Consider the following 26,929-nt stretch of genomic DNA (forward strand, 5'->3'; position numbering starts at 1 on the left):
GCAAGCCGATGTCCAGTTGAAAGGGACGGCTTTTTGGAGAAGACATGTTAGGGGGTACACCACGTCGGCGAATCTTGGAACGAAGCGACGAAAATACGAGCACAGGCCCAAGAAACTCCTCAACTCCCGCACTGACTTCGGTGCTTCGAAGGAGCTGACTGCCTCAATCTTTCGTGGATCTGGCCTCACACCGTTTTTGCCGACCAGATGTCCAAGTACTAACGTCTCGGTTTCTCCGAAACGGCATTTCTTGGAATTTAGGATCAAGCCGGCTTGTTTAACACAATCCAGAACAAGATTGAGACTGCTGTTATGTTCACTCAATGTGCTGCCAAAAATCACCACATCATCGAGGTAGCACAAACAAATTTCCCATTTAAGTCCTCGGAGGATAGTATCCATGAATCGTTCGAATGTTGCTGGCGCGTTACAAAGGCCGAACGGCATAATGTTAAATTCATAAAGACCGTCTGGTGTCATGAAGGCCATTTTCTCCTTATCGTCTGGGTGCATGGGTATCTGCCAATACCCTGATCGCCAATCCAGTGATGAAAAGTAGGCAGCGGAATGTAGACAATCGATGACATCATCAATTCTAGGAAGCGGATACACGTCCTTTTTGGTGACCGCATTCAGTTTCCTGTAATCAACGCAAAACCGCCACGATCCATCCTTCTTCATTACCAAGATGACTGGTGCTGCCCACGGACTAGAAGACTCTTGAACAACACTTTTCCGCAACATGTCTTTCACCTGCTCAGCAATAACTGTCCTCTCTGTTGAAGAAACGCGGTAAGGCTTTTGCTGAATGGGGTGCGCAGATCTGGTGTCAATTCTGTGGCGAGCACGAGAACGCGGGAGTGAAGCCTGCGTGTCGCCTTGTGTGAAATCGAACACAGAAAGATGTGCCCACAAAACTTGTGCGAGAGTGCGGCGCTCATGTGAGGGCAGTGCCTTGTTGATCATTCGTAGGATCTGCTCTTCAGAAATGCTTCGTTGGGGATCGCTAGTATGAGACTGCTCCTCCTCGCTTAGAACTGTAATGGCGCTGTAGGTAATCTCGTCAAATTCAGCGAGCTTCATATCACGCGGGAGAACGGCAGGGATGCAAGAACAATTGAAAGCCCACAAATTTGAGGCGCCATTCACTACTCTCACGACAGAGCGTGGTACAAGTACATCTTTCTTTGCGCAGCTCGACGTAAGTGGCTGGACTTGCGCGTCAAACGATGAAAGGTCGGCAGCAGCGAAATTGACAGGGATACGTGACAGCGACCAAGGCGGTAGCAGCAAATCGTTCGAAACAACACAATAGTTTTTCACTGGTAAGGATGTGTCGGCAAGGGTGGCGAGAAGCATGCTATTCAAAGTAATTTCGCCTGTGCCACATTTAACGGATGCACCACAATCCTGAAGAAAGTCAATCCCGAGAATCACATCATGAGTGCATTGCGGTAGTACGAGAAATTCTGTTTTAAGATCTTCTCCTCCGAATAAAACACTTGCAACACAAATACCAAGGGGAACTAGGCAATCTCCACTGACACCACGAAATGTCACACCATCATTCCACGGGAACATAACTTTCCGACCCAGCCTCTCTTTGAAAGTCACACTCATGACGGAAACGGTAGCACCAGTATCCACTAATGCTGTTGCAGGTATACTATCAATTAACACACGCACTTTGTTCTTCACCATCATAATAGGCAGAGGAGTATTTCGCAGAGACGCAGACTGTCCAGCGACCTTACCTCCATCGGCCGCGCCGGCTAGTTTCCCGACGGCAGTGGAGACGTAGCATGTTGCCGTGGTGACGGTGAACGGCGTTGGCGACTGGTTGGGGGCGTCAGGCTGCGGTCTGAAGCTGGCGAGCCACTCCTTTTACTATACTGACGGAAGGTATTCCGAGGTGGCGCGCCTGTGGTGTTTGCAGGGTCTATCGGCCAACGGTCGTCATAACTATCACGTCCAAAATTAGGCCAAGTTGGTGGTGGGCCATATGTTGTTGTCTGTCGGCGCCGGCGACAAAAACGAGCAATGTGTCCTGAGGCGCCACAGCTGTAACATACAGGCGATGCGCGACCGACGTTGTATGCCTCGGAGTCAACCCTGGGACGCTGCGAATAATAAACGGGATCTTCCGAATTCCGATTCGTGGTGGTAGCTCGACGAGTTCGTTGATCATGCGTCATGTCATCGGGAATGGTACGTCGGTGCTGTCGCAGCTGATCGACTCGACAGTCTGCAACGGCTGGCATGGCAGACAACGCTGACACAGCAGATGCATGTTCTTGAGGTTGGTTGGACGCGCAACCAAGCTGTTCGACATCCGCCCCTTTGGTGTGTCATTCAAGTTCTTCGCGGACAATTTGCCTTATAGTTGCTGCAAGGTCAAATTGAAAGCTGTAGTTGTCGTTTTCGTCAACGCTTGCCACCGTTGTGACATTTGCTAGTCTGCCAAACTTTGGCGTGATATGGCGCAGCTTCAAGGCCTCAAATGTGCGGCAATGCTTGATGAAGTCGGCGACCGAGGCGAGACTCTCTTTTCCGATTAAATAATTGTTAACGTCCTCGGCTATGCCTTGGAGAAGGTGTCCAACCTTGTCCTCTTCAGACATACGAGGATTGACAGTCTTGCAAAGCTTCAGGATCGCCCCTATGTACGTAGTACAGGTCTCACCTGGGACTTGAGCGCGCTGAAGCAATGTCTGCTCCGCCCACTTCCTTTTCGTGGTGGAATCGCCAAAGCACTCTGTGAGGTGAGTAACGAAGCTGTCCCACGTTGTGAACGTATCTTCATGGTTCTCGAACCACACTAGTGCCGTGTCTGTGAGGAACAGAACCACATTGTCGAGCTGAGTCGTGGAGTTCCAGCCGTTGTACTTGCTCACACGCTTGTAGTGGGTGAGCCATTCCTCCACATCCTCGCCAAATTTTCCAGAGAAAGGGCGGGGCTCCATCTGATGCATCCAGGCGCCGGTTGTTTGCACTGGAGCAGCCAGAGAAGGCTGTTGGTCGCTGCTGCGGGACATCGGGATCTCAAGTGGTGTTGGAGGCAGTCGAGCGAGGCGTCGGCTCCGGTGTGGCACTTGCTGCAGCAGCTCCGTCGTCTTGGTCGAAGTACCCAGCACCTCCACCACAAAACTGTTACGGTTAATGTTAAACCGGCTTTATTCAAGGGACAAGATTGATGGTAAAGTCAAGATGGCGTCCTGAGGCTGCACCAGCTCACGTCTTCTTCCTCTTCTCCTCGCCCGGCTCATGCCGTAGCAATATAGTTAATTATTGTAATGTTTCCCCAATCAACAGAAATGCACGAGACAATTGTCCTTTAACTGCCACTTTCTGTCAAGAATCCTAGTGCAGCCTTCAACAAATATCTGTAGCAACCCACGTTATCTAGCTGCTCACGTCACCTACTGACTGCAAACAGAATGTCTAAATCTAGCATTTAAAATCGTACTACCACCATGCTTCTAGGAGAGGCAATGCTTAGTTGTGATATCGGCTGAGGAAATCCAGCCAATGGCCACCGTGTTTAATTGAGTACAGGAATATACACGCAAGAAGTGGCAGGGTTTCAGGCAGCTGACAAGTACACAGTCCTTTCACCTATAATGCAGGCTCGAGAGTACAGGAATATTAGGCTTACCGTAATATACTGTGGAACACCCAGTTTTGCACAAGTGGCAAGTATTAACATTTCCAAAACTTCAGAATTCTGAAAATTATACGTTAAGCGCGCTCCCCCTCCAAAGCACCAGCATAAACCGAAATATTCACCCCACTGCAGTCGCTTACTGCAGTCGTCACTGCTGGTGGTGATGACGGGGATATTCGCTTCCTTGAGGTGGAAAGGGAAAGAATGATGAGGGTGAAGGTAATGCAGGGTGACAGTGAGCAGTGCTTGAAAGAAAACCTGGTGGTCAAAGGGCTTTTGTGAGACACATTTTGATGAAGTGTGCACACAGCCTCTGTTCCCACACTTCTTGTGCAATCCGTTAGCCCCATAACACACCTCTACACCGTTGCCAGGAAGATCGAAGTCGTCGAATGGTACTACACGTCGGGAAAGAATCTGAGATGCACCTCTCGGCATTTCAAGGTAGACAGAAAGAAAATCCGCAAGTGGACTCCAAGTATGATGCCCTAAAGCACCTGAACAAGCAGAAGATGAAGCGCAAACTCATGGATGGCGGGCCCATCTTCAATGAGGAGCTGGACGACGCCCTTTTTGATTACCTTCAAATGGAAAGAGATGCTGGCTACACTGTCAGTAACCAGCTCCTAACAGAGGAAGCACTGAGAATTTCTCCCTCCACCTGTCATGGGCTGAGTTCATGAGGAAGGGAGCGAAGACACCTAAAGGAAACCTCCGGAAGCCTTCGTGCCAAGACATGTTGAACTTTGCGTGGACAGCTTAGGCTGCTCCGTCTAAAGAGATGGTCGTGCAATCCTTCCAAGGGGTGTGGGATCAGTGTTGCGTTGGACTGCAGTGAAGACTGAAGACGCCAACTTGCACAACCGTCTTGCAAGCACCGGAGAGCCCGTGGTCCGTTGAAGTCGTGCGAGTGTCAGCGATGAATACATTGACCTCCTATTCTGCACCGACTCCACAGAGTCGTTCGCTGGGCTCACTGACGATGAGTAGGCACTAGTGTACTCCATCATTTACCATTTGAAAATAAGCATGCTTTCTTCAATTCCATACACACTGTAGCCCTGCCTCGAAGTTTCTTGTTGGCTGCCATCTTGGTTTTTACTGCTCCAACCGGACAAGTGCCCATAGATTAACCCATTTTTCATGGAAAGTGGAGTGGGCGCTCCCGCGGTACCTTACGGTAGGTGTTCAGGAGTGTGAGCTGATTTATTAAATTGAAATGTTGCAGAGACTCTTAAAGGGCTTCTTACCAGACAACAGCATTAGTGAAACAGACAAGAGTGACGTGTAGCCCACCTAGTGAAAATGTATTGTTATTATACGTAAACAGGTGTAAGCTGCAAGAACAGCTGAAAATTCAAATGGAAGCCTGTGCACCCTTATAAGAGGAGTGGCTCTTCCTGCCAGCAGGGCACAAATACCTGACAGCAGCATGAGTGCACTACGCATTAACAAAAAAACCTTTGCAGATGTATGTCTATCTGAGAAACTGAGCCAGCAAAGATAGTGAAGCTGCATACAAGCGAGTTCTGACACCCTTCAGAAGTATACTAGGGGGCTGTTTGCTGGCTATACTTGGTGATGATTTATCACCAACGCATCACGTGCCTTCTCACCAACACCCTGGTCATACGGCTGTTTCGGGGCTCCCACTCAAGCTGTGTTGCTGGCTGCTCTTTACCATCGTACCCTTACAGACTTCGAGCTGACCTTCAACATAGAGCTGGTTAAACACAATGCGAGAAACGAAAATTGCAGACTACTGGCTTAAAAACAACAACAACAACAAAAAAACTCCGCAGAGAGGTGTTGTCTACTCGTTTGAGGTGTAAGCAAGGTAACTTTAATTTTATAATCACCGAAATTGTTTCAATGCAAAAATTCGGGACTTTAACACAGGTTGCATTGCCGAGTGTTAACGGGCTCCCATGCGGCCTCATGCTGGCTTTCACCACATGAAAATGGCTGCAAAACTCTTCTGGACAGCTTTGCTGTAGAAGAGAAGGAGAAGAAAAGAAAGCAGGGATTGTGATGCAAAGGTCATGCTGGCCACTTAGCTCTGATATAGTAGAAAGAAGGGGAGGAATGTCGCCAATGTGCACTGTTTGAGGAGTGGGGCAGAGCGTCTGGGTGCGAGGAAGGTCCCATAATGCTTCTATTGCAATAGCAACTATACAGACACTCTGAACGAATTTTTGTGTCGTCATCGCTGTCTGTCGCCGCTGCCACGAAGCTCCGCACATATTTAGGTATATGTATGCTATATGCCATGCCATGCTATATGACATACGGTATACGCGGGTTATATTGCCACACCATTCTATCACTAAGGTTGCCCATATTAGGTCTTACATTCTTGACAAAATTATTCCTCAGAATTTTAAGAATGGCAGCCCACAATTAAATCAGGGTGTGAGACCAGGCTAGTTGGTATACCATGCTGAAGTGACTAGCACAAGAGTGGACACAGGACATCAAAAAGGCGACAAGGGCAAGCGCTTGTTGCCTTCTTAGTGTCCTGTGTCCACTCTTGTGCTAGTCACCACAATTAAATGTCATGAAACAAAACACCGACAGCACATGCTTTTTATCTTAAATCTTCTACAACTTAAATATTAAAAGTGCGAAACAATAACAGAGCTCGAACCTGAAAATTATGTAAATTTAGTGGCGTGGTTGTGCACTACCTTCATGATCGGCCCAGGAAAGAGGTTCACAACATACCCGATACAGAAAAGTGGTCGTAAAGTCTCTAAGAAAGGCATTGGCTTTAATTAATAAACATAAATGAAATTGTCCAATGGCAGGATTCAAACAGAGGACCCCTAGCTAAAGAGCACATTTCTACTTAGTCAGCTTATGCTTACTAGAATTACGTTTACCAGAACACTCGTAGCTGCCACTACAGCTACGAGTCTTACACTTTATGTAATATTCTAACATGTTGCTATTGCACTCATTGCTTCACCCTAATGGGAAAACTATGATTTAATTTCCTTATTTACTATACAGTAGAACCTCGTTCGTACATTTCGGGACAAAACGCGAGAAAAAACGCACGATCCAAAGTCACTAAAAAAATTTCAAAGACTATTACGTAGTTGCTATCTACGTAATGTGCAGTACTGTGCGAATCACTTCAGCTTGGGTCTTCAACACACATCCAGTTTGTGGGGCCTGAGCGACCTGAGACATGCGTCGCAGTTTTCCTATCGCATAGCGTTTTTATGACAACAAGGGGAAACCGAAATGAAAATGAGCTGGCGGGCGACACTAGAATATGACGACTATGACGCTGCCAGAGTAAAAAATGATGTTCACTTCACGCTGTCTGCAGCTGTGAAGAGCGGTGTGTTTGGGTAACCTCCTATTAAAAGCACGCAGCATGCTTCTAACGGCACTATGCCTCACATAGTGTCTAAAAGGTAGGTGAAGATGCCAATTGCAATAGGGTTGGTGAATGTGACGGGTGAGGACCCTTGAGTAGCATGCGTTGGTACCGCAATAAGAAAATGCGTGCATGCTGGCTTTTTGCTGTGAGCTGTGTGGGCAAGTATTGTGGGGAAGTTGCTGCGGCAGGCGGCTACTGTTCTCAATCGTGTCCGCCTCGCATCTTTTCTTATTTACACGGGATCCAGCGCCCAGAAAACATATACGACCGCAGTTTGACGATGTATTGAATGTTGATGCCGAAAGGTTGCATTCTTCAAAAATGTGTGAACTGGTAAAAAAGAAGCACGACTGTACTGGGTCATTTCTTTTATGTCCACGATCATGAACATTGGCCCCACAAAATCGTACCCAACAGGATCGCATCAATGAGGTTATACTGTATTACCTAGAGAAAAATTTAATTCCAGCATTTGAGTTTACCAGCAGGCACTGCACCATCGTGCAAAAGCTCAGGTATCTATGCTTCTGCTTGTTTCAACTGTGGCTTGTCCTGAAATATGGCCTCAGTTGCAAAAGTAAGGCATTATAAATATGAAATTTTCATAGAACGTCTTGGTTTTCATTTGTTACATCCACATTTAATGCTTACTCGCATTTTATGCAACAAGAAAATAGAAACACGACACACCGTATCTGCAGCCTTTGCCTTTCCTCCAACTGCAATGGTCCACCTGTACCATTTACATTTGACTTAACTGTCTTAACTGACTTGACCCCTTAGCACAAGTGATAAAAACATGTTTTTATGCAATAATAGGAGTGTCCAAACATTCTAAATTTAGAATACAAATTGAACAGTCCCTGCTATTCGTTTCGCTATGAGGATTCACTATTTGAAGTTGTTGAATATTCGTTTCTTTCAAACATATAAGGAATAACACTTATTGGAGTTTCGCAAAGGACAGGACGACGGAACTGGAGAGATGTCCCGAAAGGTTGCGCTGCAGAGGAGCTGTGGTCGTTGTGCAGGGGCACACCAGTTTCTGACTGCGCACACAGAGCAAATAACTTCTGCCTAATAATTTGCAGTCTTTCAATATTAATGGCTCGCATTTAGGTAGCCTATATACAAATCGGTTTCGGTTTATTATTTAGCCAGTCTCGCCATGCTTGCCTCCCTTTAAAGCTATGTGTGGTGCCTGTAGTATCACACTTCTAACCTTCTACGAACACAACAATACACATGTATCCGGTGACTTGCTGCTCCTCTGTTCCATTAACATCATTGCTATGGTGCCCCAGGTTAACTGAAAGCAGTTTTCTTTCTCATTTACAAGCTCCTCAGATGCCCCGAGGTGTAGTTGCAAATAGTATCTTACATGCATATGATAAATGATGGATTTAAACCCCATTTTCTTTTCAAACAAATGGACTGTGAGCAAACTTTATGTTTCAAGTCGTCTTGAGAATACGAAACTATTCAATTTCCGATACGATATTCAAAAGTTGTTTTGCTGTCCAATATTCATATTCAGTTTGATTAGGAAACTGTGCTATTTGAACACCCCTAGTAATATTATAACAAACACAGCATTTAGGAGTTGTTTCAGTAGAGACTCGGTCAATGTGATGGACAAACCACTCTACACCAGAAGCATCTTCAAAGTGATCTCGCTGTTCCTGGCTCTTTCAGAAAGATGCTAATCCGAGGCACCACCCCCTCCTCCTCTTTTTACTTCTTGACGATTCCACGTGTACAACGCAGCAGATCCACATTCCTTGCCTAGCGACTGTACGAAGTTCTATGAGTGTCTCTCGAGGCAGCTTAAGATGCATTAGCCAAATGCTGAATGCCACTGATGATTTTATAATTTAGGAGTGTGGCAGTTGGCCTGATGAAAGGGTTAAGGCAGCAGAAATTAAGAAAACCAATGCAAATATACGAGGGTATGCCTGCAATGCTTCAGTTGCAGACTACAGTGATCCGACACTGAAATTTAGCAGTTAATTCATGGACCAAGCAAATACCAATACCACATAGTATATATTATTGTGCAAATCAAAATACCAAACATGATCTCCATACAAGATTTACATGCAAAGGTGCCAAGTAGAAATACATTTTTGGGATTTGTTGACCCACATGTGCATGTCGCGACAATGTAGCAACTACTAAAAGGATAGGTAAGCATTCCCGCAAATACAAACTTAACACTTGCTGTGACCATCTCTACATAAGGCCGTGTCCTTGATTATCAAGCCAAGTGGGATCTCACGAAACCGGACACTCGAGGACCGACTGCGGGAGGTCGTGGAGTGTGTAGGCCACCGAGCGAACCAAGTATGTCATGGTGCCAAAACAGCCGCTGGGTGCACTATCAAGGAAATGTTGGCAGAGCCCCGCTGTCCGACAGCAGGCAACAATGGGCGTGCTCCCCGTACAGCAGAGCGTCGAGTTCCCTCGGCAAAAGCGTTGGTCCTCAAGAAACAGGGCGTGCGCCCTCTGGACAATGGCCTCGACGTCGATGGGCATGCTGAAGCTTGCCACGGCTTCGCTTTTGACAACCAGGCTCAGCACCATGAGGGCTTCCACAAGCAGCTGCCTGTACTCGGGCTCAGGAACCTTGTTCAGCATTTCTTCGACGCGGAGCGCAAACTTGAGTTCCCCGGGAGTCATCTCCCTGGTGAGCGTTTGCTGAAGGCACTGGCCACCGGCCCAGACGCCAGGACAACGCTCCAGCACATGCCAGACGCCAGAGTAGAAGTCGACGGGCACGCGGTTAAGGGCACCGTCGAGGCGCCGGCGGCGTAGCCATTGCCCCTGGCGGCCAGACACCTGCAGCGGTGAGAATTGAAAGAGGCCTAATGTTCTGTGGCAACATAGGAGATGCTGTAGTACAGAACTCTGGATTAATTTCGAACACCTGGGACCCTTTAAATTTCGTGTCACTTTAAGGGAGAGCACTTCGCTGTTACAGAGTAATTTGCAGGTTGTCACATGGAAATAGTTACTGACTCTTGCTGTAGAATCTATTAGCTCATGAGTGCATTCATCGAACTGAATTGAAATGAATTCTGGGGTTTTACGTGCCAAAACCACTATTTGATTATTAGGCGCGCCCTAGTAGGGGGGATGGATTATTTGCTGAACTTGCTCGGCTGAGTTGATGTATTTAGCCTAGATAGCAGAGCTTCAAAAATGAATGGTATCCAACGCTGCTTCGGCACTAATTCTGAAAACACTTCTTCTTTTTCGATTTCAATTGTAGTCAGCGTCTCCATGCCATTTTCACAACAAACCGCCATTTTTTCTCTACCACTCTCAGCACTTCTTCTAAAAGCGCAGCGTGTTGCTCATGTGTTGGATCCAACATGTCTTACTGATCTTGTTAATATGAAAACCTTTCCCAATATATATATTGTGTGGGCAGATGGCTATTAGTGCAATGGTTTAACATTACACTGCCATGAATTCCAGATGACGTATTACTTTCCCAAGCAGAGAGTAACACTCACTCAAGACGTCACAAAATTTGCATGGGTGATCGGGGGTGATCGGGCTGTAAGCAGCATTAGCAAATTACACTTCAACAGTGAAGCAGCTATTCTAACCATGAGATGAGGCTTGGTAAACCAGAAAAGATGCAAGAAGGAAAGACAGGTGACAACACCACTCTAACTTCCTGCACTAGATTGCCATGAAATTGTGGATTTCGATGTTCAAATGGGTCTAGCAAATTGTACATCAGTGAAGAGGGACTACATTGCATACTAAATAAGCCGAAGAATCAATGCAGCAAGTTTTGAGACTACCATGATGCCAAAAAGAGACGTAACACAAGAACATACTTTGATATCCGTGATGTCACACTGACATATGGGTGCTGTTTTAGTGTGAAATTCAAGAAAGAAAAGCTTCACATTAATTTTCTCCAGTAATAATTATCTGGGAAAGTATGACCAATTGGAAAGCATCCGAGACATGAAGAGACTTTAAATGGCAATATTTTACTTTGATATCCGTGATGTCACACTGACATATGGGTACTGTTTTAGTGTGAAATTCAAGAAAGAAAAGCTTCACATTAATTTTCTCCAGTAATAATTATCTGGGAAAGTATGACCAATTGGAAAGCACCCGAGACATGAAGAGACTTTAAATGGCAATATTTAAAAGGGTCCTGAACCACCCCTCTGACTTGGTGCAAAAACACAGGCTGCGGATAGCATACATTGCTGTGAACATCTCGCCCAAATTTTGCAGTTGTGCGTGGAGCATGGTGCTCACAAGCGGATTGCGAATTCACCTATTTCTCCGGTGCTCTTTTTTCAATGGAAGCCTGCTCCTCTCACTATTCTGTGCACTTTATTTTGTAGCATAGCTGATTCCCACACTGCTAGTGGCTGCTATTGGCCAATAGCTGACATCAATCAGGAAGGGTGCGTGGATAAGTACGCTTCTTCCTACTGTTACTGTGTATATTTATTGGCGTAGTTTAATAGACAGGTTGAAGTAAGCAAAACTCTGCTTTCGAATTTCGATGATAATTACATACATCAGGAAAAAGTCTACTACGATCTGCTCATGCTTGGCCGCAGCCGCCTGCATAGGAATTAAACTTTGGCCAGACTGCTTATTGGTGCCATCGCCTTCAAGTCTCGCTCATTTTGACAAGTTTTTAAACACCCAACTAGCATCAAACCATGTGAAACTTAAGGTCAGAGCACATGCACACTTGCCAGCCCGTGCTCACTCCTGGCCACTCCTAGTCGCTTCACTTCACAGAGCTGTTGAAAGTGCTTCAAAATGTGCAAGTTGGTTGTGGTGGCAATTCGTCAGACAAGATGGTGCAGGACAAAGCCGGTCCGCACCACGTAGCATGGCCAGACTGGAGCATATGAGCACACTTTGAAGCCCCGTCATGCGCAAAGCGAATGCTCCACGCACACACTACAGTTGTCTGTAGCTGCAGTCTGCTATGTAGTGCAGATACTGCAGCCACCATGGGGTGCCACAATGAGTCCGCTGGCTGAGCACATTGCAGCTTGCCGAGGACAACCATGCTTGGCGCATTGCAGGTGTCACAATTGGAAGTAGTTCCATCTAAACAAACATACAAAATCAAATCTGAACTGTGCGCCACAGTGGGCATGCCCGCTCCGCCAGAGCCTTCACAGTGCTAGTCCCTGGAGAGACCGAGGATGCACCGCGATGGGAATTGAATTCTGAGGTTTTACGTGCCAGAACAATGATTTGGTTATGAGGCACGCCATAGTGGGCGACTCCGGATTAATTTTCACCACCAGGGGATCTTTAATGTGCCCCCAATGCACGAGACACGAGTTCTTGGGTTTCACCTCCATTGACATGTGGCCGCCGCGGTTGGGATTTCATCCCCCAACCTTGTGCTTAGCAGTGCAACATCATAGCTGCTAAGCCACTATGGCAGGGCAGCATTGCGAAGGGGACGTTTGATTGCCAACAACTTCGCTGCTGCTGAACGCATAGAAGTACTGTTAGCAGCAAAGTATTTCAGAAATATCCTATTCTAACTTCATATGCATTTCTTGACTTCAATAAAAAGTGTGCCTTTAAAGGATTGAATGAGTAATATAAGGCTGAAACTTTTTCACTCAATTAATAACAAAGAAACGACAATGAATGCTTCAGATTATCTTCAGTCAGCACACTATCAGTCCTCTTGTTTGGACCGTGAATTTAAAGTTTGGCCATACAAGCTCAGGACGAATCTTCTTATACATTCATTTTTCCCAAGAACGATTACTGCGTGGAATTTGTTATCAGCAGATCTGGTTGGCCACGAGACTGCAGATTTATTCTATGAAGCTTTGACATAATAGTTCTGCGGAAACCCGCAAGATGGAGAGAGTAATAAATAAAGGGAAAATGAGACACCCAGCCAAATGTAGCAAATTGCTACAAAGGAAACCCATACGGGATCCTCAAAATAAAAAACTTTGCAGCTGAATAAAAATTTTTCGTGGTTTGGGACTTGAACCGAGTACCACCGCCTTTCCGGCACAGCCACTCTACCATCTGAGCTAATCAGGCGGCTAGCAGATGGCAGGGCAAAGTCGAATTCATCAACAACTTGAAGCAAAGGCAAGAGTTTGGAGTAATATTTCTGCGGAAACCCGCAAGTTGGAGACCAAATTTGCTACGTTTGGGTAAATGTCTCCATTTTCCCTTTATTAATTACTCTCTCCACCTTGTGGGTTTCCACTCAACTATTACACCAAACTCTTGCCTTTGCTTCTAGTTGTTGATGAATTCGACTTTGCCCTGCCATGTGCTAGCCACCTGGTTAGCTCAGATGGTAGAGCGGCTGCCTTGGAAAGGCGCGGTGGTCCTGCGTTTGAGTCCCGGACCAGGACGATTTTTCCTTCAACTGCGAGGTTTTTTTCTTTCAAGGAACCCGTATGGGTTTCCTTTGTAGCAATTTGCTACGTTTGGGTCGATGTCTCATTTTCCCTTGATCAACTTGTGAAGCTTTGTGCCCTTCACAGTAAGGCCGACAAAGGCTCTGCGGGTAATGTTATAAAAAAAAATCTCTTTTCCAACAAAACAGTGAATAAAACTTTGCTAGAATACTTCATCAGTCTCATATGATTCAGTCTTATCAGTCTCATATGCTCCAGATTAAGTTTTTCCACCTGGGGTTCTTTAATACGCACCTAAATCTACGTACACAGGCATTTCTGAAGTTCACCTCCATCAAAATGCAACCATGGTGGCCAGTAATCAAAATTATGGTCTCGTGCTCAGCACATACCACCCTTGCAGTAGGTTTCAATATTTTACCAATCCAACTGACCTGCATGTCATAAAAGTTTGCCACATGTTCCAGCACAGGTTTGAAGCCACATTCTTGACCTCATAATGAAAGAGATAAGCATGCAGATCATTTTAATGAGGGTTGCTGAAGCGAGATGACCACATACTGACCACAACAGGGTAATTCTAAAACAAGATGAAGATGGTCCCTCCAAAGCAAGCCAAAATAAAAGGCAACAGTTTGTATAAAAGCCAGCCTAACATAAGCAAAATGTTTCATCCAAGTAGTCAAACAAAAATTTTGGCTGATTACAATTATATATGCACATTCTAAAATTATGCTGCCAACCTGTGAACTTCAAAATTTATAAAATTCTCACAATAACTTTGCCCTAAGCACACACATTTAATGGCATACATGTGCTTTTACTAATGATGGTTTAACTCTAAGTGCAGTACACATAAACAGCAGCACACAGCACACAGCACTGGGAAACAAGGCACTTACAAGCAATACATTACGACTTTACAGTAACTTTGCTAACACCAACTTCACCTGCTCAGGAACCACACCGAATAAAACTTTCCTGAAGCATGTACTCCTCTGGTTTACAATGTCTTGCAATGCCACACGGAAGTAGAACAAGTACCATGATGTGCATTTTTTGCAGGTGTTTTTGCAACCTCCGACCACCCCATCTTTGAATACCCTTGGAACTTTTTCACGAATTTGGTTTTTGTAAAACATGTTGCGTCATTCATGAAGTTGTAAATCGAGCTTGAATTTCTAAGGTTTGCGAAAAATTCGGGAGATCTAGCAGGTACGATTATGCGACCAATCCACACAAGCCTTTGAAAACACCTCAAGTTTCACAACACTCAGGATAACAACTGAAAACTTGTCAGCATCTTTGCCTGCAGCATTGATACTATGGCAGACACCAGAATAATTGATCACAATGATGGTTTTTGTACTACCAGTATTGTTTCAACGAGTTACATGCACACGCTCACCTACCCACACCCAGCTTTCCCCCCCCCCCCCCCCCCCAATTGCATGCACACAACCACAAGTACTTGAAAGTACTTTTCAAGTACTTTCACAAGTACTTGAAACATTTAACAAGCAATCTGCAATAAGGAAGACTGGCCATGTCTGTTTACACTAGTAGGAATCAGGAAATCTGCAACCCAGGAGGGATAATATACATTCAAATGTATGCTTACTATAGATATGCACTGAACAACAAGAAATGTGGCTGCAAACCTGAGCTGGAGGTAATATCAATCCTTGCACTCAATATAAGCATTAAGGACCAACCAGACACAGCTAATCATACACGCCTGGCTATGCACCTGCGAGGGCGTGCACGTTTGTGCTTTGCAGCTAGAAAGGGGAGACGCGCAGACCATGCGTGAGTCGGGCAGTGCTTGACTTTGAGCGTCATTTCGAGCATATGTGACTGAAGTGGCCGTTTGCGTGCTGTCATCACATGGCTGGCATGTAAACTTATCGCACAGATTTGGAAAAACATTGTTTTTTCAGAATGGCACTTAGATGCCGGGAGTCACTGCTGGTTCCAGTTCACACAAAGATGATGGACACTATCAATAATGGAACGCTGGTCACTTGCATTAAGCTTGCAATTTGGCCTGAGAAGCACAAGCACCATAAGCATAAGCATGTGACGAGGTACTTGTATGCCGAGGTGGCAAGAAACATGATACCCAATGCTGCTGTAACAGGCAAGTGCTCGAAATTTTATACAGGTGTCATATCTGGGGCACTTTCAATTGCGATCGAACCCGATTGGGATCAGGTTTCCCAATTGTCTCTTTTGCGCAAGTTAAGAATAAATTTTGGTCTAACCCAGACACGAACGTTTCCCCCAAAGATGATCTTGCAGCATTGCACTAGGTACAATGACACGCTCACTTGCGCACGTATCGTGTGGCTGCTCGTCCTTCCCTTTGTCACACGCGTATAGACTTGGAGACGGTAACATTTATGCATACGCTTAGTGAGGCACGTATCACGTGCTCCATGTGGTTGAGCCTTTAGTCATTTCGGGAGAGAGTTCAGCCAGTGAGACAGAGAGATGGAGCTCTACGTGGCGTTAGGCCAGACATCAGTAAGCTTACCAGAGATATAGCGTATGAAAAGAAGTGATGAGTTGTTACACTCCATCGGTTTTCTATTAAAGGAGTAGCAACATTGATGTGACACTTTCGAGTTTTTGTTTTTTGCATTATCGGAAGATTCACATCCTTTAAACCCTAGGTAAAATACTGGTAGTAATCAAAGCACCTCAAATAATTTAGTACGACACTTATTTATGCAAAAGAGTAACAGCACACAGGAGGCAGATGTGTCACGATACATTGATCCACTCTGTTTATGCAATTATTGTGACTGTCAAATGTGGGTCCAGCAGGACGAAAGGCACACAGCATTAAATAGAGGGAGTGCAGATGCTTCAGCCTCTAAATGAACCGCCAATAGCCTGTTGCATTAGACAACAAAGCATGCAGAGAGAAACAAGCATGTTGAAGCTGAAATGACACGTCAAGCACAATAAAATAAATGCGGAATTTTAGGCCCATACCAGGAGCAGTGCAAAAGATTTTCAGTGTTTAATAATCACAGAAACAGTGATCCTTGTGTACTTGTGCCTTATATTAAAGAGCATTAGAATAGGGGCCCCAGACGTTTGAGGCCCTAAAGAGCTTTGTGGGTGTTAGCGTTGGCGCACACAGGAGTGAAGCTTTAGAATAGGGCTTTACTATGGCTTTGCATTTGCGAATAGCGTCTTATATTTGCAGTGCTACTATGGTGTCAAAGGAAAGCTATTATAAAAATTAAAATAAAATGTATTATTTTATGATAAGAGTAATTTTGAATTACCCATTTTTGCATTTGATAACAATTTAGAGGTTATTCTATTAGCAGCGAGCAATTCGTTGTGCTTAGTTTTGAGCAACCAACTTTACGTGCCTTCACAAGCCAAAGCCGTGTTAGGCCTACGAGCCATGAAATGGACAATCGAATTCAGAATCAGCGGTGTCTAATGAATCAATCTTCATTACAGATGTTAGTTCAGAGAAAGCGATAATCGCAGTCACTTCTCCTAGTTTACGAACTCTACGTGTTACTATGAATGAAGTCCAGCTTGGTGCTAGGTTAGAGCCAGAGCTTCAATGTGTGCAACCATGCCTGTTGGTGTAAAGCTTTTGGGGCAGCTTCTGGGGCTCTCACTAAATCAGTGAAATAGCTTGCCCGATGCAAATCCCAAACATAGTTTGCAGCTTGTGCACGCATAGTGGCTTCAACACTATTTTTTTAGGTACCTATTCTAAAACTCTCTATCAACTACTCTTTGCTTGGGCTGTGCATGCCATATACTGATGTCATGGGGACTCGGCACAAACTCCAGCAAGTGGGGATGGCCACAGAGGTTCTGTGGGAGCGCACAAAGATGAGGAATACTCAAGACACGGCAGGAGCCTGCTGGCCATTGCTTTGAGGCCCTGACTGTTCAGCAACATCAAGGTGCAATAAAAGTGGCTGTTAGCACTGCGTTTTTCTACTTTTAGTCTGTCCTGTATTTAGCACTATGTTCTTTTACGTTGCCGTAATGTGCCAACCAGCTCAATTCAGTAGCGCACTTCTACACTTACCTCATGAAAACAACAAGTTACCATATATATAATAGTTATCTCTATCATTACCCGTGAGTCATCTTCTACGTCTCCATGGACAAAGGTATCCACGATACTGCACTTGGCAGCGAAGCTTCCTGGGCTAACTGCCGATATGCTCTTGACAGCAGCTAGCTCTTGGCCACTCAAGATGTTCCGCAGCAGCGACTTCATCTCGAAGGGACTGAGGTTGAGGAGGAGGTCGGCTGTGTCATGCGGCGAACACTTTGTTGCACGTGCCAGCTCAGCAGCCATGACCTGAATGATGAGGCCGACACGCAAGCGCAGCATCTCACGGAACAGGTGGGGTTCTGTTCGTATGAACATGGCCAGGTAGGCAAGCAGCTCCTGTGTCAGCATGGCCGTGCTCTGGTCATTCTTGTGAGCACGCGCGATGATGATTCGTAGCTCCTTGGTTGACAATGGCCGAGTGATGACCTCCTCTTGGTGTGCAGGCATGCCAACCGTCACCTGCTTCTGGCGCACCAGGAGATCTGTCACCGACTTGGCCAGGTCCTCAACCCGCTTCCCGAGGCAGCTTGCGAAGTGCCGCACCAGCCCCCACTTGTGCTCTTGGCAGGTGCGTTCGTAGAAGTCCTGAAAGAGGTCCTTAACTGTGACCACCGAGTGTGGCTGGCCCAGTCCTGTGTCCCAGTTGAGGCCCTTGTGAACAGAAAGGTAGTGAAGAATGTCCCCTTGCTCCTCGAGAGAATCAGTCTCACGTAGTGTGTTCAACAACTCCCACTCAGCAACGTGGTCAAGGTGCAACTCCGACATTGCCCGGAGTGGCAGCTCTTCTTCGAGGGACCTGCGACGGGGTGTGATGGAAGTGGTGGTTGGATATGACGACATGAACGTGTTGAACTCGGGGTCAATACCATCTCGACTGGTGATCGAGCGTGAGCGTTTCACGAGACCAGCGACGCCAGATTTTCGAGAGCGAGCGCCTGGGATGCCCATTCGCAAAGGGTCATGCATGATGGCCCCGGGACGATTCAGCCATGTGCGCCGCATTTCCCGGTCTAGGTAGTCCCGCACTTGTGTCGGCAGGCTTTCTGGATTCCCATATTCATAATCTCTCAAGAAGTCTAGACTGGCAATGCAGGAAGTGCTGACAAAATCGCCAAGCCTGCCTAAGCAAACTCTCGTGCCATTGACGTAGCCGCTGGACAACTTCTTAACTGTCTGGCGCAAGCTAAGTGGAACCTTCCCATTCACCAGCTGTCTTTGCTGAAGTGTCACAACCATCGTTGGTCGCCCGAGAATGTTCCAGTGTGACTGCAGTACAGAAATGTTCGAGCACAGCGTGTCTGCAAAGAGGTCTCCATCATTCACCAAGTGAAACTCTTCGCTGTCCAAGTTCTGTGGTGAGAAGACAAATAGTCGGTCCTGGAGCAGATAGAGCTTGCTTGTTGCCAACAGGCCCACATCTTTGGTTGGACGGCCCTTAAGACCAAGCTTGCAGTTTCGGCCTAGGTAGGAATAAAGCTCCCCCAACACTCGAGCTGGCTGCACTTCAAAAGGGCACACCTCACTGACTGTCTGAATGTCTGCATAGATAGCTGAGAGCCTTTCCTGGAGGTACGCATCTTCAGCCAACAATACCACCTGGACTACTACTTCGGGCCGCTTCAGGGAGCACAGGCGACGATTCAGTGGGTCCAACTCACCAGGCGCAAGGAAGCCTTCCTGCAAAAGACGGCCCAGTATGAACAGAGACTGCGACCACATGTAAGGAACCTGCCCAATCGGCACCCTGGCCTGACTGTGGGGCATCTCAGATTCCAGATGCACTTTGTCTGCAGGTACACCATACATTTCGGGTACATGCCTGAGACCTTCCTCTGTCCTTATCATAACTCGTTCCAATTTTTCAGAATACTCGTCCACCATGCCCTTATCACCCCTAAAGCAAGCATCTATGATCATGTAGCAGAAGAAGAGAGGCCATTCGCACTCGATGTTGTCAAATGCCTTCAGTTCCCAAGGTTCATAGTGCAACCTTCGAGAATCCTCTCTTGCAGTCTTGTAGCCGTCCCGCAGGAACCTCTTACAGCCGTAATGGCCCTGAAGCTTTTCAATGACAGCTGTTCGTGTTGTTTCAATCAGTTCCGGGTCTGTGACTGAGAATGCTGGGAAACCAATCACTGTTAGCAATGCCGCACCCACTTCCTTTGAGCTAGACTCCCGTGGCAACATCGAGTTGAGCACTGCATCACACTTCTGGGCTTCGTCTGGAAGCACGTGGATGACTGAAGGTGGTCCGCCTCTGCCGCCGAACAAGTCCAGCTCATTCATGGCCTCCAATGCAGCCTTGGCAGCACCCACAGAGCTGGCATTGAGCTCTGGAAGTCCGTGGTTGGTCTTGTCGCCGCGTTCCCATATGCCATAATCTGGAATGCAGTAAGCGTTCTCTATGTAAAACACGAGGTTCTGCACAAATGCCACCTCGTCGAGGCTGAACACAACCTGGAGGCCCGATGCAGTCATCTGCGCTAGCACCAGAAGGTACACAGAAGTAGCGTCAAGCTGCAGATGACCCCACTCAGCATCACTGACACAGGTGCTCCCCGTCACGGAGCTGTACTTGGCATGGAGGCAGTCCGCAGGGCTCTGGCTCTCCTTGAAGCGCTCGACTTTGTCCTTTTGCTTCATCATGGCCATGAGCAGACCGCGCATAAGCTTGACGCAGCTTTGCTCCAGCTCGTACGTCTTGGCACGATCTTCGTCAAGCTCTGCATTCTTCTTGTAGGCCATGGACAGTGCCCAGACCGACAGCACACAGTAGACGTTGTCACGCACCCATGCATGGTTCTCATACTTCTGGGATGGGATCAGGCCAGTGACCGGATCCTGGTGGTTCAGGATGGTGCGGTACAGCAGGCGCTGATAGTAGTCCAGCCGGACGCCAGAGTTGCTCCTGCTCCTCATGCTTCCTCGTTTTGTGCAGGCCTGAGAATGTAAAGTAGGTTAGTGACCAAGTGTTGCAAAGCTAACGCAATAACAAGAAGCATTTGGCACCTAGTTCTAAAAGAAACAATGTGTGCTTTGCGTCTACCACACTAGACTTGAGAATGGAACTAGAGTTTCTATGTGGGCTTGTAGACATGCCACCTGGGAGCACTCATCATCATCCTATGTGCATTGAAGGACAAAGGCCTCTCCCATCGATCTCGAAGTGCTAGCTGACCCCATACTATGCCAGCAAATTTCCCAATTTCATCACACCACCTAATTCTTTTGTCATCATCAACTGTGCTTTCCTTTCCTCTGTTGTGAGTCTAACAGAGCATCGGATATCTGCTCTATGCATAACATGGCCTGCCCAACTCTACTCCTCCCTCTTAATGTCAACTAGAATATTGGATACCGTCATTTGCTCTCTAATCTACACCGCTGTCTTCCTATCTCTAAACATTATTCCTAACATTTTTCATTTCATTGTTCATTGAACGGTTCAACTTTTCTCAAGCTTCTTGCAAAGCTTCTGCCCCATATGTCAGTACTGGTAGAATGCAATGATTGTACACTTTTCTTTTCAAGGATAGTGGTAGGCTGCTGGTGATGACCTGGCAATGCTTGCCGTAATGCTTGAAATGCTATCATGGTGCAAACAAGACAAAGATATAAGAACAGGGCATAGTACAGCCTGCTTCGATGTCAGCGTCCTGTGCCCCTGCTACATCTGCATTTCATTTTGAAGCGAAAGCGTCAAATGGCCCCTTGAGTGGAAAAACTGGTGCCTGTAGTCTGTAAAAACAAAACAACACCTCAAGTCCCATTGGCTGCAACGCCATGTCATGAGTGCGCCTTACTGGAGTGGAATGGGCAAAAGGGCGCACCTGCTGCTGTCGTAGCATGCGAGGTGTTGCGTGAGGAGAGATGCCATCGTCACAATGCCGCACCAGCCTCGCCCTCACTCCTGGAAGCCGGTGTGCGGTGCCCGAGCCAGCGCCACAGGCTGCTGCTTGATGGCTTGGGCAATACGTGCCACTATCACCTGCCGGCCTTAGTGGCCACTGCTGCTTCCTCGGCCTCTCGTCATGCAGGATGTTAATGGCATGCGGCGTTGCACTGTAGGCTGCTACTGCTTGCTGGCTCGGGCAGCACATACTGCTATGGTACATTACTTGCAGTGCAAAACTTGAAGGACTGCTCAGCCGCGTTCATTTAGGCATTAATGCTTCCGCATTTCTAACTCATAAGGAGTGCTTAGGTATCCTCGGATATTTTTGAGAATGCGGGTGCTGTACTTGACACTTGGCCCCTATCATTTATAGAAACAGTTGGGTTGAGATGGTTGACTTCAGTGTTACTTGCATGTTTTGCTGCAGCAGTTGATCAGGCATGTGTTGTGATAAGAGTGTGTGACAATATGGCAAAAGGAAGGTATTTTTCCCGATTTCCTGGTGCTTAGAGTGAAGGTGTCAATCAACACGGACCATGCAAGGAAGTGTGCGGCGAGGGACACCAGTAGTGGTGCCATGCCTACATGGCAGTATGTGCCAGGGAAGCCTCTAGAGCTAGTGTCATCTGGAAGGCAGCACAAAACCAGGCCTCAGTGTCCTACTTCCACAACCTAGGCGGTGAAACCAAGGCTATACTCAATTCTTCACACCCACTACATGCACCTTGACAAGACTAATTTTGAATATCATGCAGATTCCATGCATTGTGGGAATCGATGTAAGTGAAGCTTTAGTATGCGAGCAAGATGAAATGATGCAGTAGATTTTGGCAATGAATGTGTCCGACTACTGTTCTCAGGCATAGCTGCAGAAATGCACCACACCCTCGCCATCAACCAAGCAATCTAAACCTTTGGATGCTGCAAAGAAAGCTTCACTATAAACACAGCTTCTTAAAAAACAATAGCATTGGAGTTTAGCAAGTACGCTTATGAATGAACGATGGCACAGTTGGATGGGTGTCTTTTTGGGCTCTAAACTTCTGCCTTCAATGTCAGCTAGCAGAGCGCACACACTCACTTTTATAAATAAATTATTGCTATGAGACATGACTTGCACACCAACTGTCTCAATGCAGTAGCTTGCATGAGGGAAGCTGGCAAGGGCAGTATTCTATCCATGCCCACATCTTTGCCTATCAGAAAAGCATCGAGCTGCTGCGGCTGGGGAATCGGGTTTGTAATCTATCATCGAACAAATAATTTTCATTCATTGAGAATTTTTACTCGGCACTATAGTAGGCAAAAAAAAAGAAAGCTTCACTTTAAAAAGTTAAGACTTGAAACTTTACTGTGTTGAAGTTATGTGAAGAAATTCTTCCGAAGTAGCTAGGCTGAGCACTACTTCTGCAAAAATGTATTTAGCAGCACATAGTTCAGAGCACCAAGATCTACTCTTACGTGTCATATGCCCTTCTAACTGTAATCAGCTGGTATGACATCAATTCAGTAAGCCTACATTGTACTGATAGAGCAAACTCTTCAAAGACCTCACATAGCAAAAGATAGCACGAAAGTCACCACCATATCAGCACACAAATCAGGACGGCTGACAAGCCCTTAGTCTTTACAGTAACATTTAATTTTGCTAGCAACTAGGCGAGTTGGTATGGATCTATTAGGATAAGAGCGTCGAATAAACTAGAAAAGTCACTAGACATGTGTTGACTACCAAGAGATTCTTTAGCAACTTAACAGAATCGATATGTATCCTGACACATAACCCCTTGAGCTAATGCATGTGCAAATTCAGTCTCCATCATACTTAACACAAGCCCACCTCAAGAGCCTTTCTGTTTCTTCTGTGGATGGCGCTGGCGATTTCCGGTTGAGTCCCTTGTAACTGATAGCATATGCGTCTCATTTACAAAGCTTTACAGGTTTGTTTCTTAGATCCTACATTTGCCAGATTCTACATTGAGCCACTGGATATTTGTCTTGATTGGTCACATTATGTCTGATGGCCAAGGTACAGCAACACTTGTGGCTGAACTGATGAGTGGCACTGGCACGGTGGTGCATGCAAGTAGGTTGCAGTGCTGCTAATAAACTTGGTAGTAACTACATGCCCTGTTGTCCTTCTTCCAAACTTTGCAATCTATGGTGCCACTAATTTCTAAACAATCTTTCCGGCGGTGAAATGAACACTAAGGAGAACATGAAGGAAGAAATAGTTGCTTGTTTGTTGAAGAATTCCACATCAGAAGAGTGCTGGATGTATCATGATGGCCTTTCAGGAGTTAAACAGTGAGAAAATCGCTCTATTAGAGAATTATACCCAGTCCACACATGGTGTCCTATGGATGTTGTCACATAGTGTGAATGTTTTCTAGCCTATGTTCTAGCTTATGTTCACATAACAGCATACATACTGTGCGTTAGCTTCCAAAACCTTTGCACAGGTATCAGTAGTAAAGTAATATGACTGAAATCACACAACGTTTTAAGTATCATACAATGAATTCTTATGCCATCAGGTACTCTTGTGTGCATAAAAATAGCACCATGAACACTTTGCATCCCTGATGTCTTTTTGGTATAGAAACAGCCCTTTGAACTAATATTTGGCACTTTCTAGGAAGGTGACGGTTTAGCAATGAAACAAAATTTCATGTAGAATGCAGCCCAAATGCATAAAAAACAAGAAAATGACTAATCAGTCAGATGAAAAACTTCTTACTCAAAACCACTTTATAGTCTATGTTGATCAAGTTTATGTTTATTCATTTTTGAAAAGTTCTCATTACTAGTCTGTCGCAAGCAAAGGTGCCACCCATAATCCAACCCTGATGTTGCTCATAACCTTCCTCGGTACTGCTCCAAACGTCCCAAATGAACCTTACCCGAACATTTTATTTTATTGTTATTGTTTTGATGTCCAGGGCATGCTAAGTCTGCTTGAATGTCCCCTTGTGCGGTTATCCCAGAGACTTCAACATCTATTCGTGTTATCTTCGCAACTACTAAAATTATGAGTTGTGATTTCTCCGGTATTATCAGTAAAATGACACCCACCTTTTTAATACCAGAGAGTACCACCAAAGCAAATTATCGTCTAGTGCACACAAACAAGGACAAAGTGAGGAGCAGACAACACAAGTGCTTACTTCCAACTGATCGTGTGCTTACAATATTCCATCATTTGAACACTTTCCTTCATGACGTCACAAGACCGAAATGCCGACATCAGGTGGCCACGCTCAGAAACTTATAGTTTCTTTGGATGACAGAAAAACAGGTGCACTGACACACGACACACAGGCCTTTCTAATGCAATCTGCTTCAATTATCTCCATAACATCCCGATTCTTATTTTTGGCTACTATCCTACACATGTTGAACAAGGGTTTACATGGCTTCTTGTTCTGTATTCCACAGTCATGACAATGTAGAGAAAGATTCCCATCGCGGTAATTTCCCACTTTTCTCCTGTGTTCTAGAAGTCTTTCAATCAGACACCTTCCAATCTGACCGATATAGCTGGAACCACATGATAAGGGAACTTCATATAGACACACACGTTACAAAAGGATCACGATGTTTAACAGTAGACAGCTCTTTTTTTTTTCTGGAAAGGATTAGACATTTGGTGAAGTTTCCCTAGCTTCTCAGGTGGCCATGCTCTCAGCATGGCCATGGCCACCTGGTGTCGGCATTTCGGTCTTGTGACATCATAAAGGAAAGTATTCAAATGATGCAATTTTGTAAGCACGCGATCAATTAGAAGTAAGTGCTTGTGTTGTCTGCTCCTCACTTTGCCCTTGTCTGTGCGCGCTTGACCGTGGTCTGCTGTGCGTAACCAACTAGTCAAAAAGTCGGTGCTCTTGAGTACTACCAAGCTCTCTAGAAAGAAAACTGCTGGGATTTCAAAGGACATATATTTATTAAGCGCATTTACTTGCGAAACACAAATATTTCACGCGATGTTAGTTTCGATGGAAATAAGCGGGCACTTACAGGAAAAAAAAAGAAAAAGAGAGAGAGAGAGAAGCAGGATCATGGTTTGAATTTCGACGCAGGATCAAATGTCAGATACGCGTGAGAAAAGGGTGGAATACGTTGCAGGCCTTTCGAATCGACACTTGCACAGCTATTTGTAGGTTTACCAAAGATGCCAGTAACAAAAGGAACACAAACGCACAGAGATGAAAAACAAAGTTTTCGGTCGAACAACTTCACATGCATAAATCGCATACCAACGCTCAGCTTCACGCTCAGCTATCTGCGGAAATAGCCACTCTGATTGCTCAACCTTAGCCGCCTGGCGACGCGTAATCTACTGTAGTGTCAGCTGCGGCATCCTATGCCGTGCACAAAACAACATGACATTTTGGTGACGGTCTGGCCTATTCCAGCCACCCTAGTCTAGCCAACATGTGTGTGGCGTAACCACAGACGCTGACAATGTTTCTAATTTATACGCTGCTATTTCCTTGGCACTCTCCGACGAGACACTTAAGCAGAGAGCAGCTTGAAAAGGCTACAATTAATACAAAGCGCTCGCTAACAGCTAAGGCCTACTTACCTTTGGTTACTTATAACAATAGCAAAAGTTATACACTTGGTAGATACTGCAGCTCGAGAAGGTGTCACGCATCATGCGGCGCGGGCCAGAAACAAACATGAAACTTCACTGTCACGTTTACATTATCACCTCCACGAAACGCGCGGACTGACAAAGCGGATCGGCTCGGCCGGCTCCGCCTGCTCACTCGGCCAGCTGACTTGAGTGGCCGGGCTAGGCTTGGCTATAACAGCTGTATTAGGGATCCATTATAATTTATTTAAGATCAAGAAAGGGGCTGACAGATGGAATAGCACACTGGGGTTTAAAGGTTATAAACAGGGATAAAGTGCCTAAGAAGGGCTGGCCAACGTTTTGATAGGAGGACCTATCTTCGTCAAAGGCGGCCTCGTCATCATTGGCATGTTAGTTTTAAAGGGTTAGTACAGTGACGTCACGTGTGGTTGTCGGTGGCGGCTGGTTGTAAAGGGAGAGACTTCAAAGAGAATGAGCCTGGTCGCCTGGCGTCTGTCCAGCCGAAAGCCATAAGCCATATGTCCAGCCGAAACACATGGCCGTCTCTTCCGCTCCCTCACTGACCCCACACAAACCCGCACTGAAACGCAGAAACACTTGCAGCGCGCCATCCACGGCTTTGCTGGTAACACAACTCAGCTAGCGCACAGGCTCAGGGTCCAATACCTCTGCATTACCCAGGATGCCGGAGGGCCGGCATACTCACATGCAGGCTTTGAGACTGCCGAGCTGGATCAACATTTCCAACTCCATGACCTGAAGTAGCCCTGGCCAAAATGAAACGTGGCACTGCACCCGGACGAGACAAAATTACAATCAAGCTCCTGGCAAACCTGCCGGACTCGACTTACAATTCACTATTGGCATACT

General features: G+C 46.0%; 1 protein-coding gene across 2 annotated transcripts; it reads right to left on the reverse strand.

Annotated features, from left to right (window-relative positions):
- Nucleotides 1-6,640: 6,640 nt before the first annotated feature.
- LOC126522493 (probable phosphorylase b kinase regulatory subunit alpha) lies at nucleotides 6,641-26,228 on the reverse strand. Of its 2 annotated transcripts, none has more exons than XM_050171246.3 (3): nucleotides 26,045-26,228; nucleotides 17,583-20,504; nucleotides 6,641-9,893 (listed from the first exon to the last, which is right to left on the reverse strand). In XM_050171246.3, exons 2-3 carry the CDS (start codon nucleotides 20,481-20,483, stop codon nucleotides 9,330-9,332), a joined length of 3,465 nt encoding a protein of 1,154 aa, XP_050027203.2. In that variant the 5' UTR covers nucleotides 20,484-20,504; nucleotides 26,045-26,228; the 3' UTR covers nucleotides 6,641-9,329. The 2 variants fall into 2 exon arrangements, with proteins under 2 accessions (XP_050027203.2, XP_072144898.1); XM_072288797.1 differs by lacking the exon at nucleotides 6,641-9,893 and adding an exon at nucleotides 11,804-12,161.
- Between the last annotated feature and the right edge of the window lie 701 nt (nucleotides 26,229-26,929).

Source organism: Dermacentor andersoni, chromosome 6 (genome assembly GCF_023375885.2).
Source record: "Dermacentor andersoni chromosome 6, qqDerAnde1_hic_scaffold, whole genome shotgun sequence".
In the NCBI taxonomy this organism is placed as follows: Eukaryota; Metazoa; Arthropoda; class Arachnida; order Ixodida; family Ixodidae; genus Dermacentor; species Dermacentor andersoni.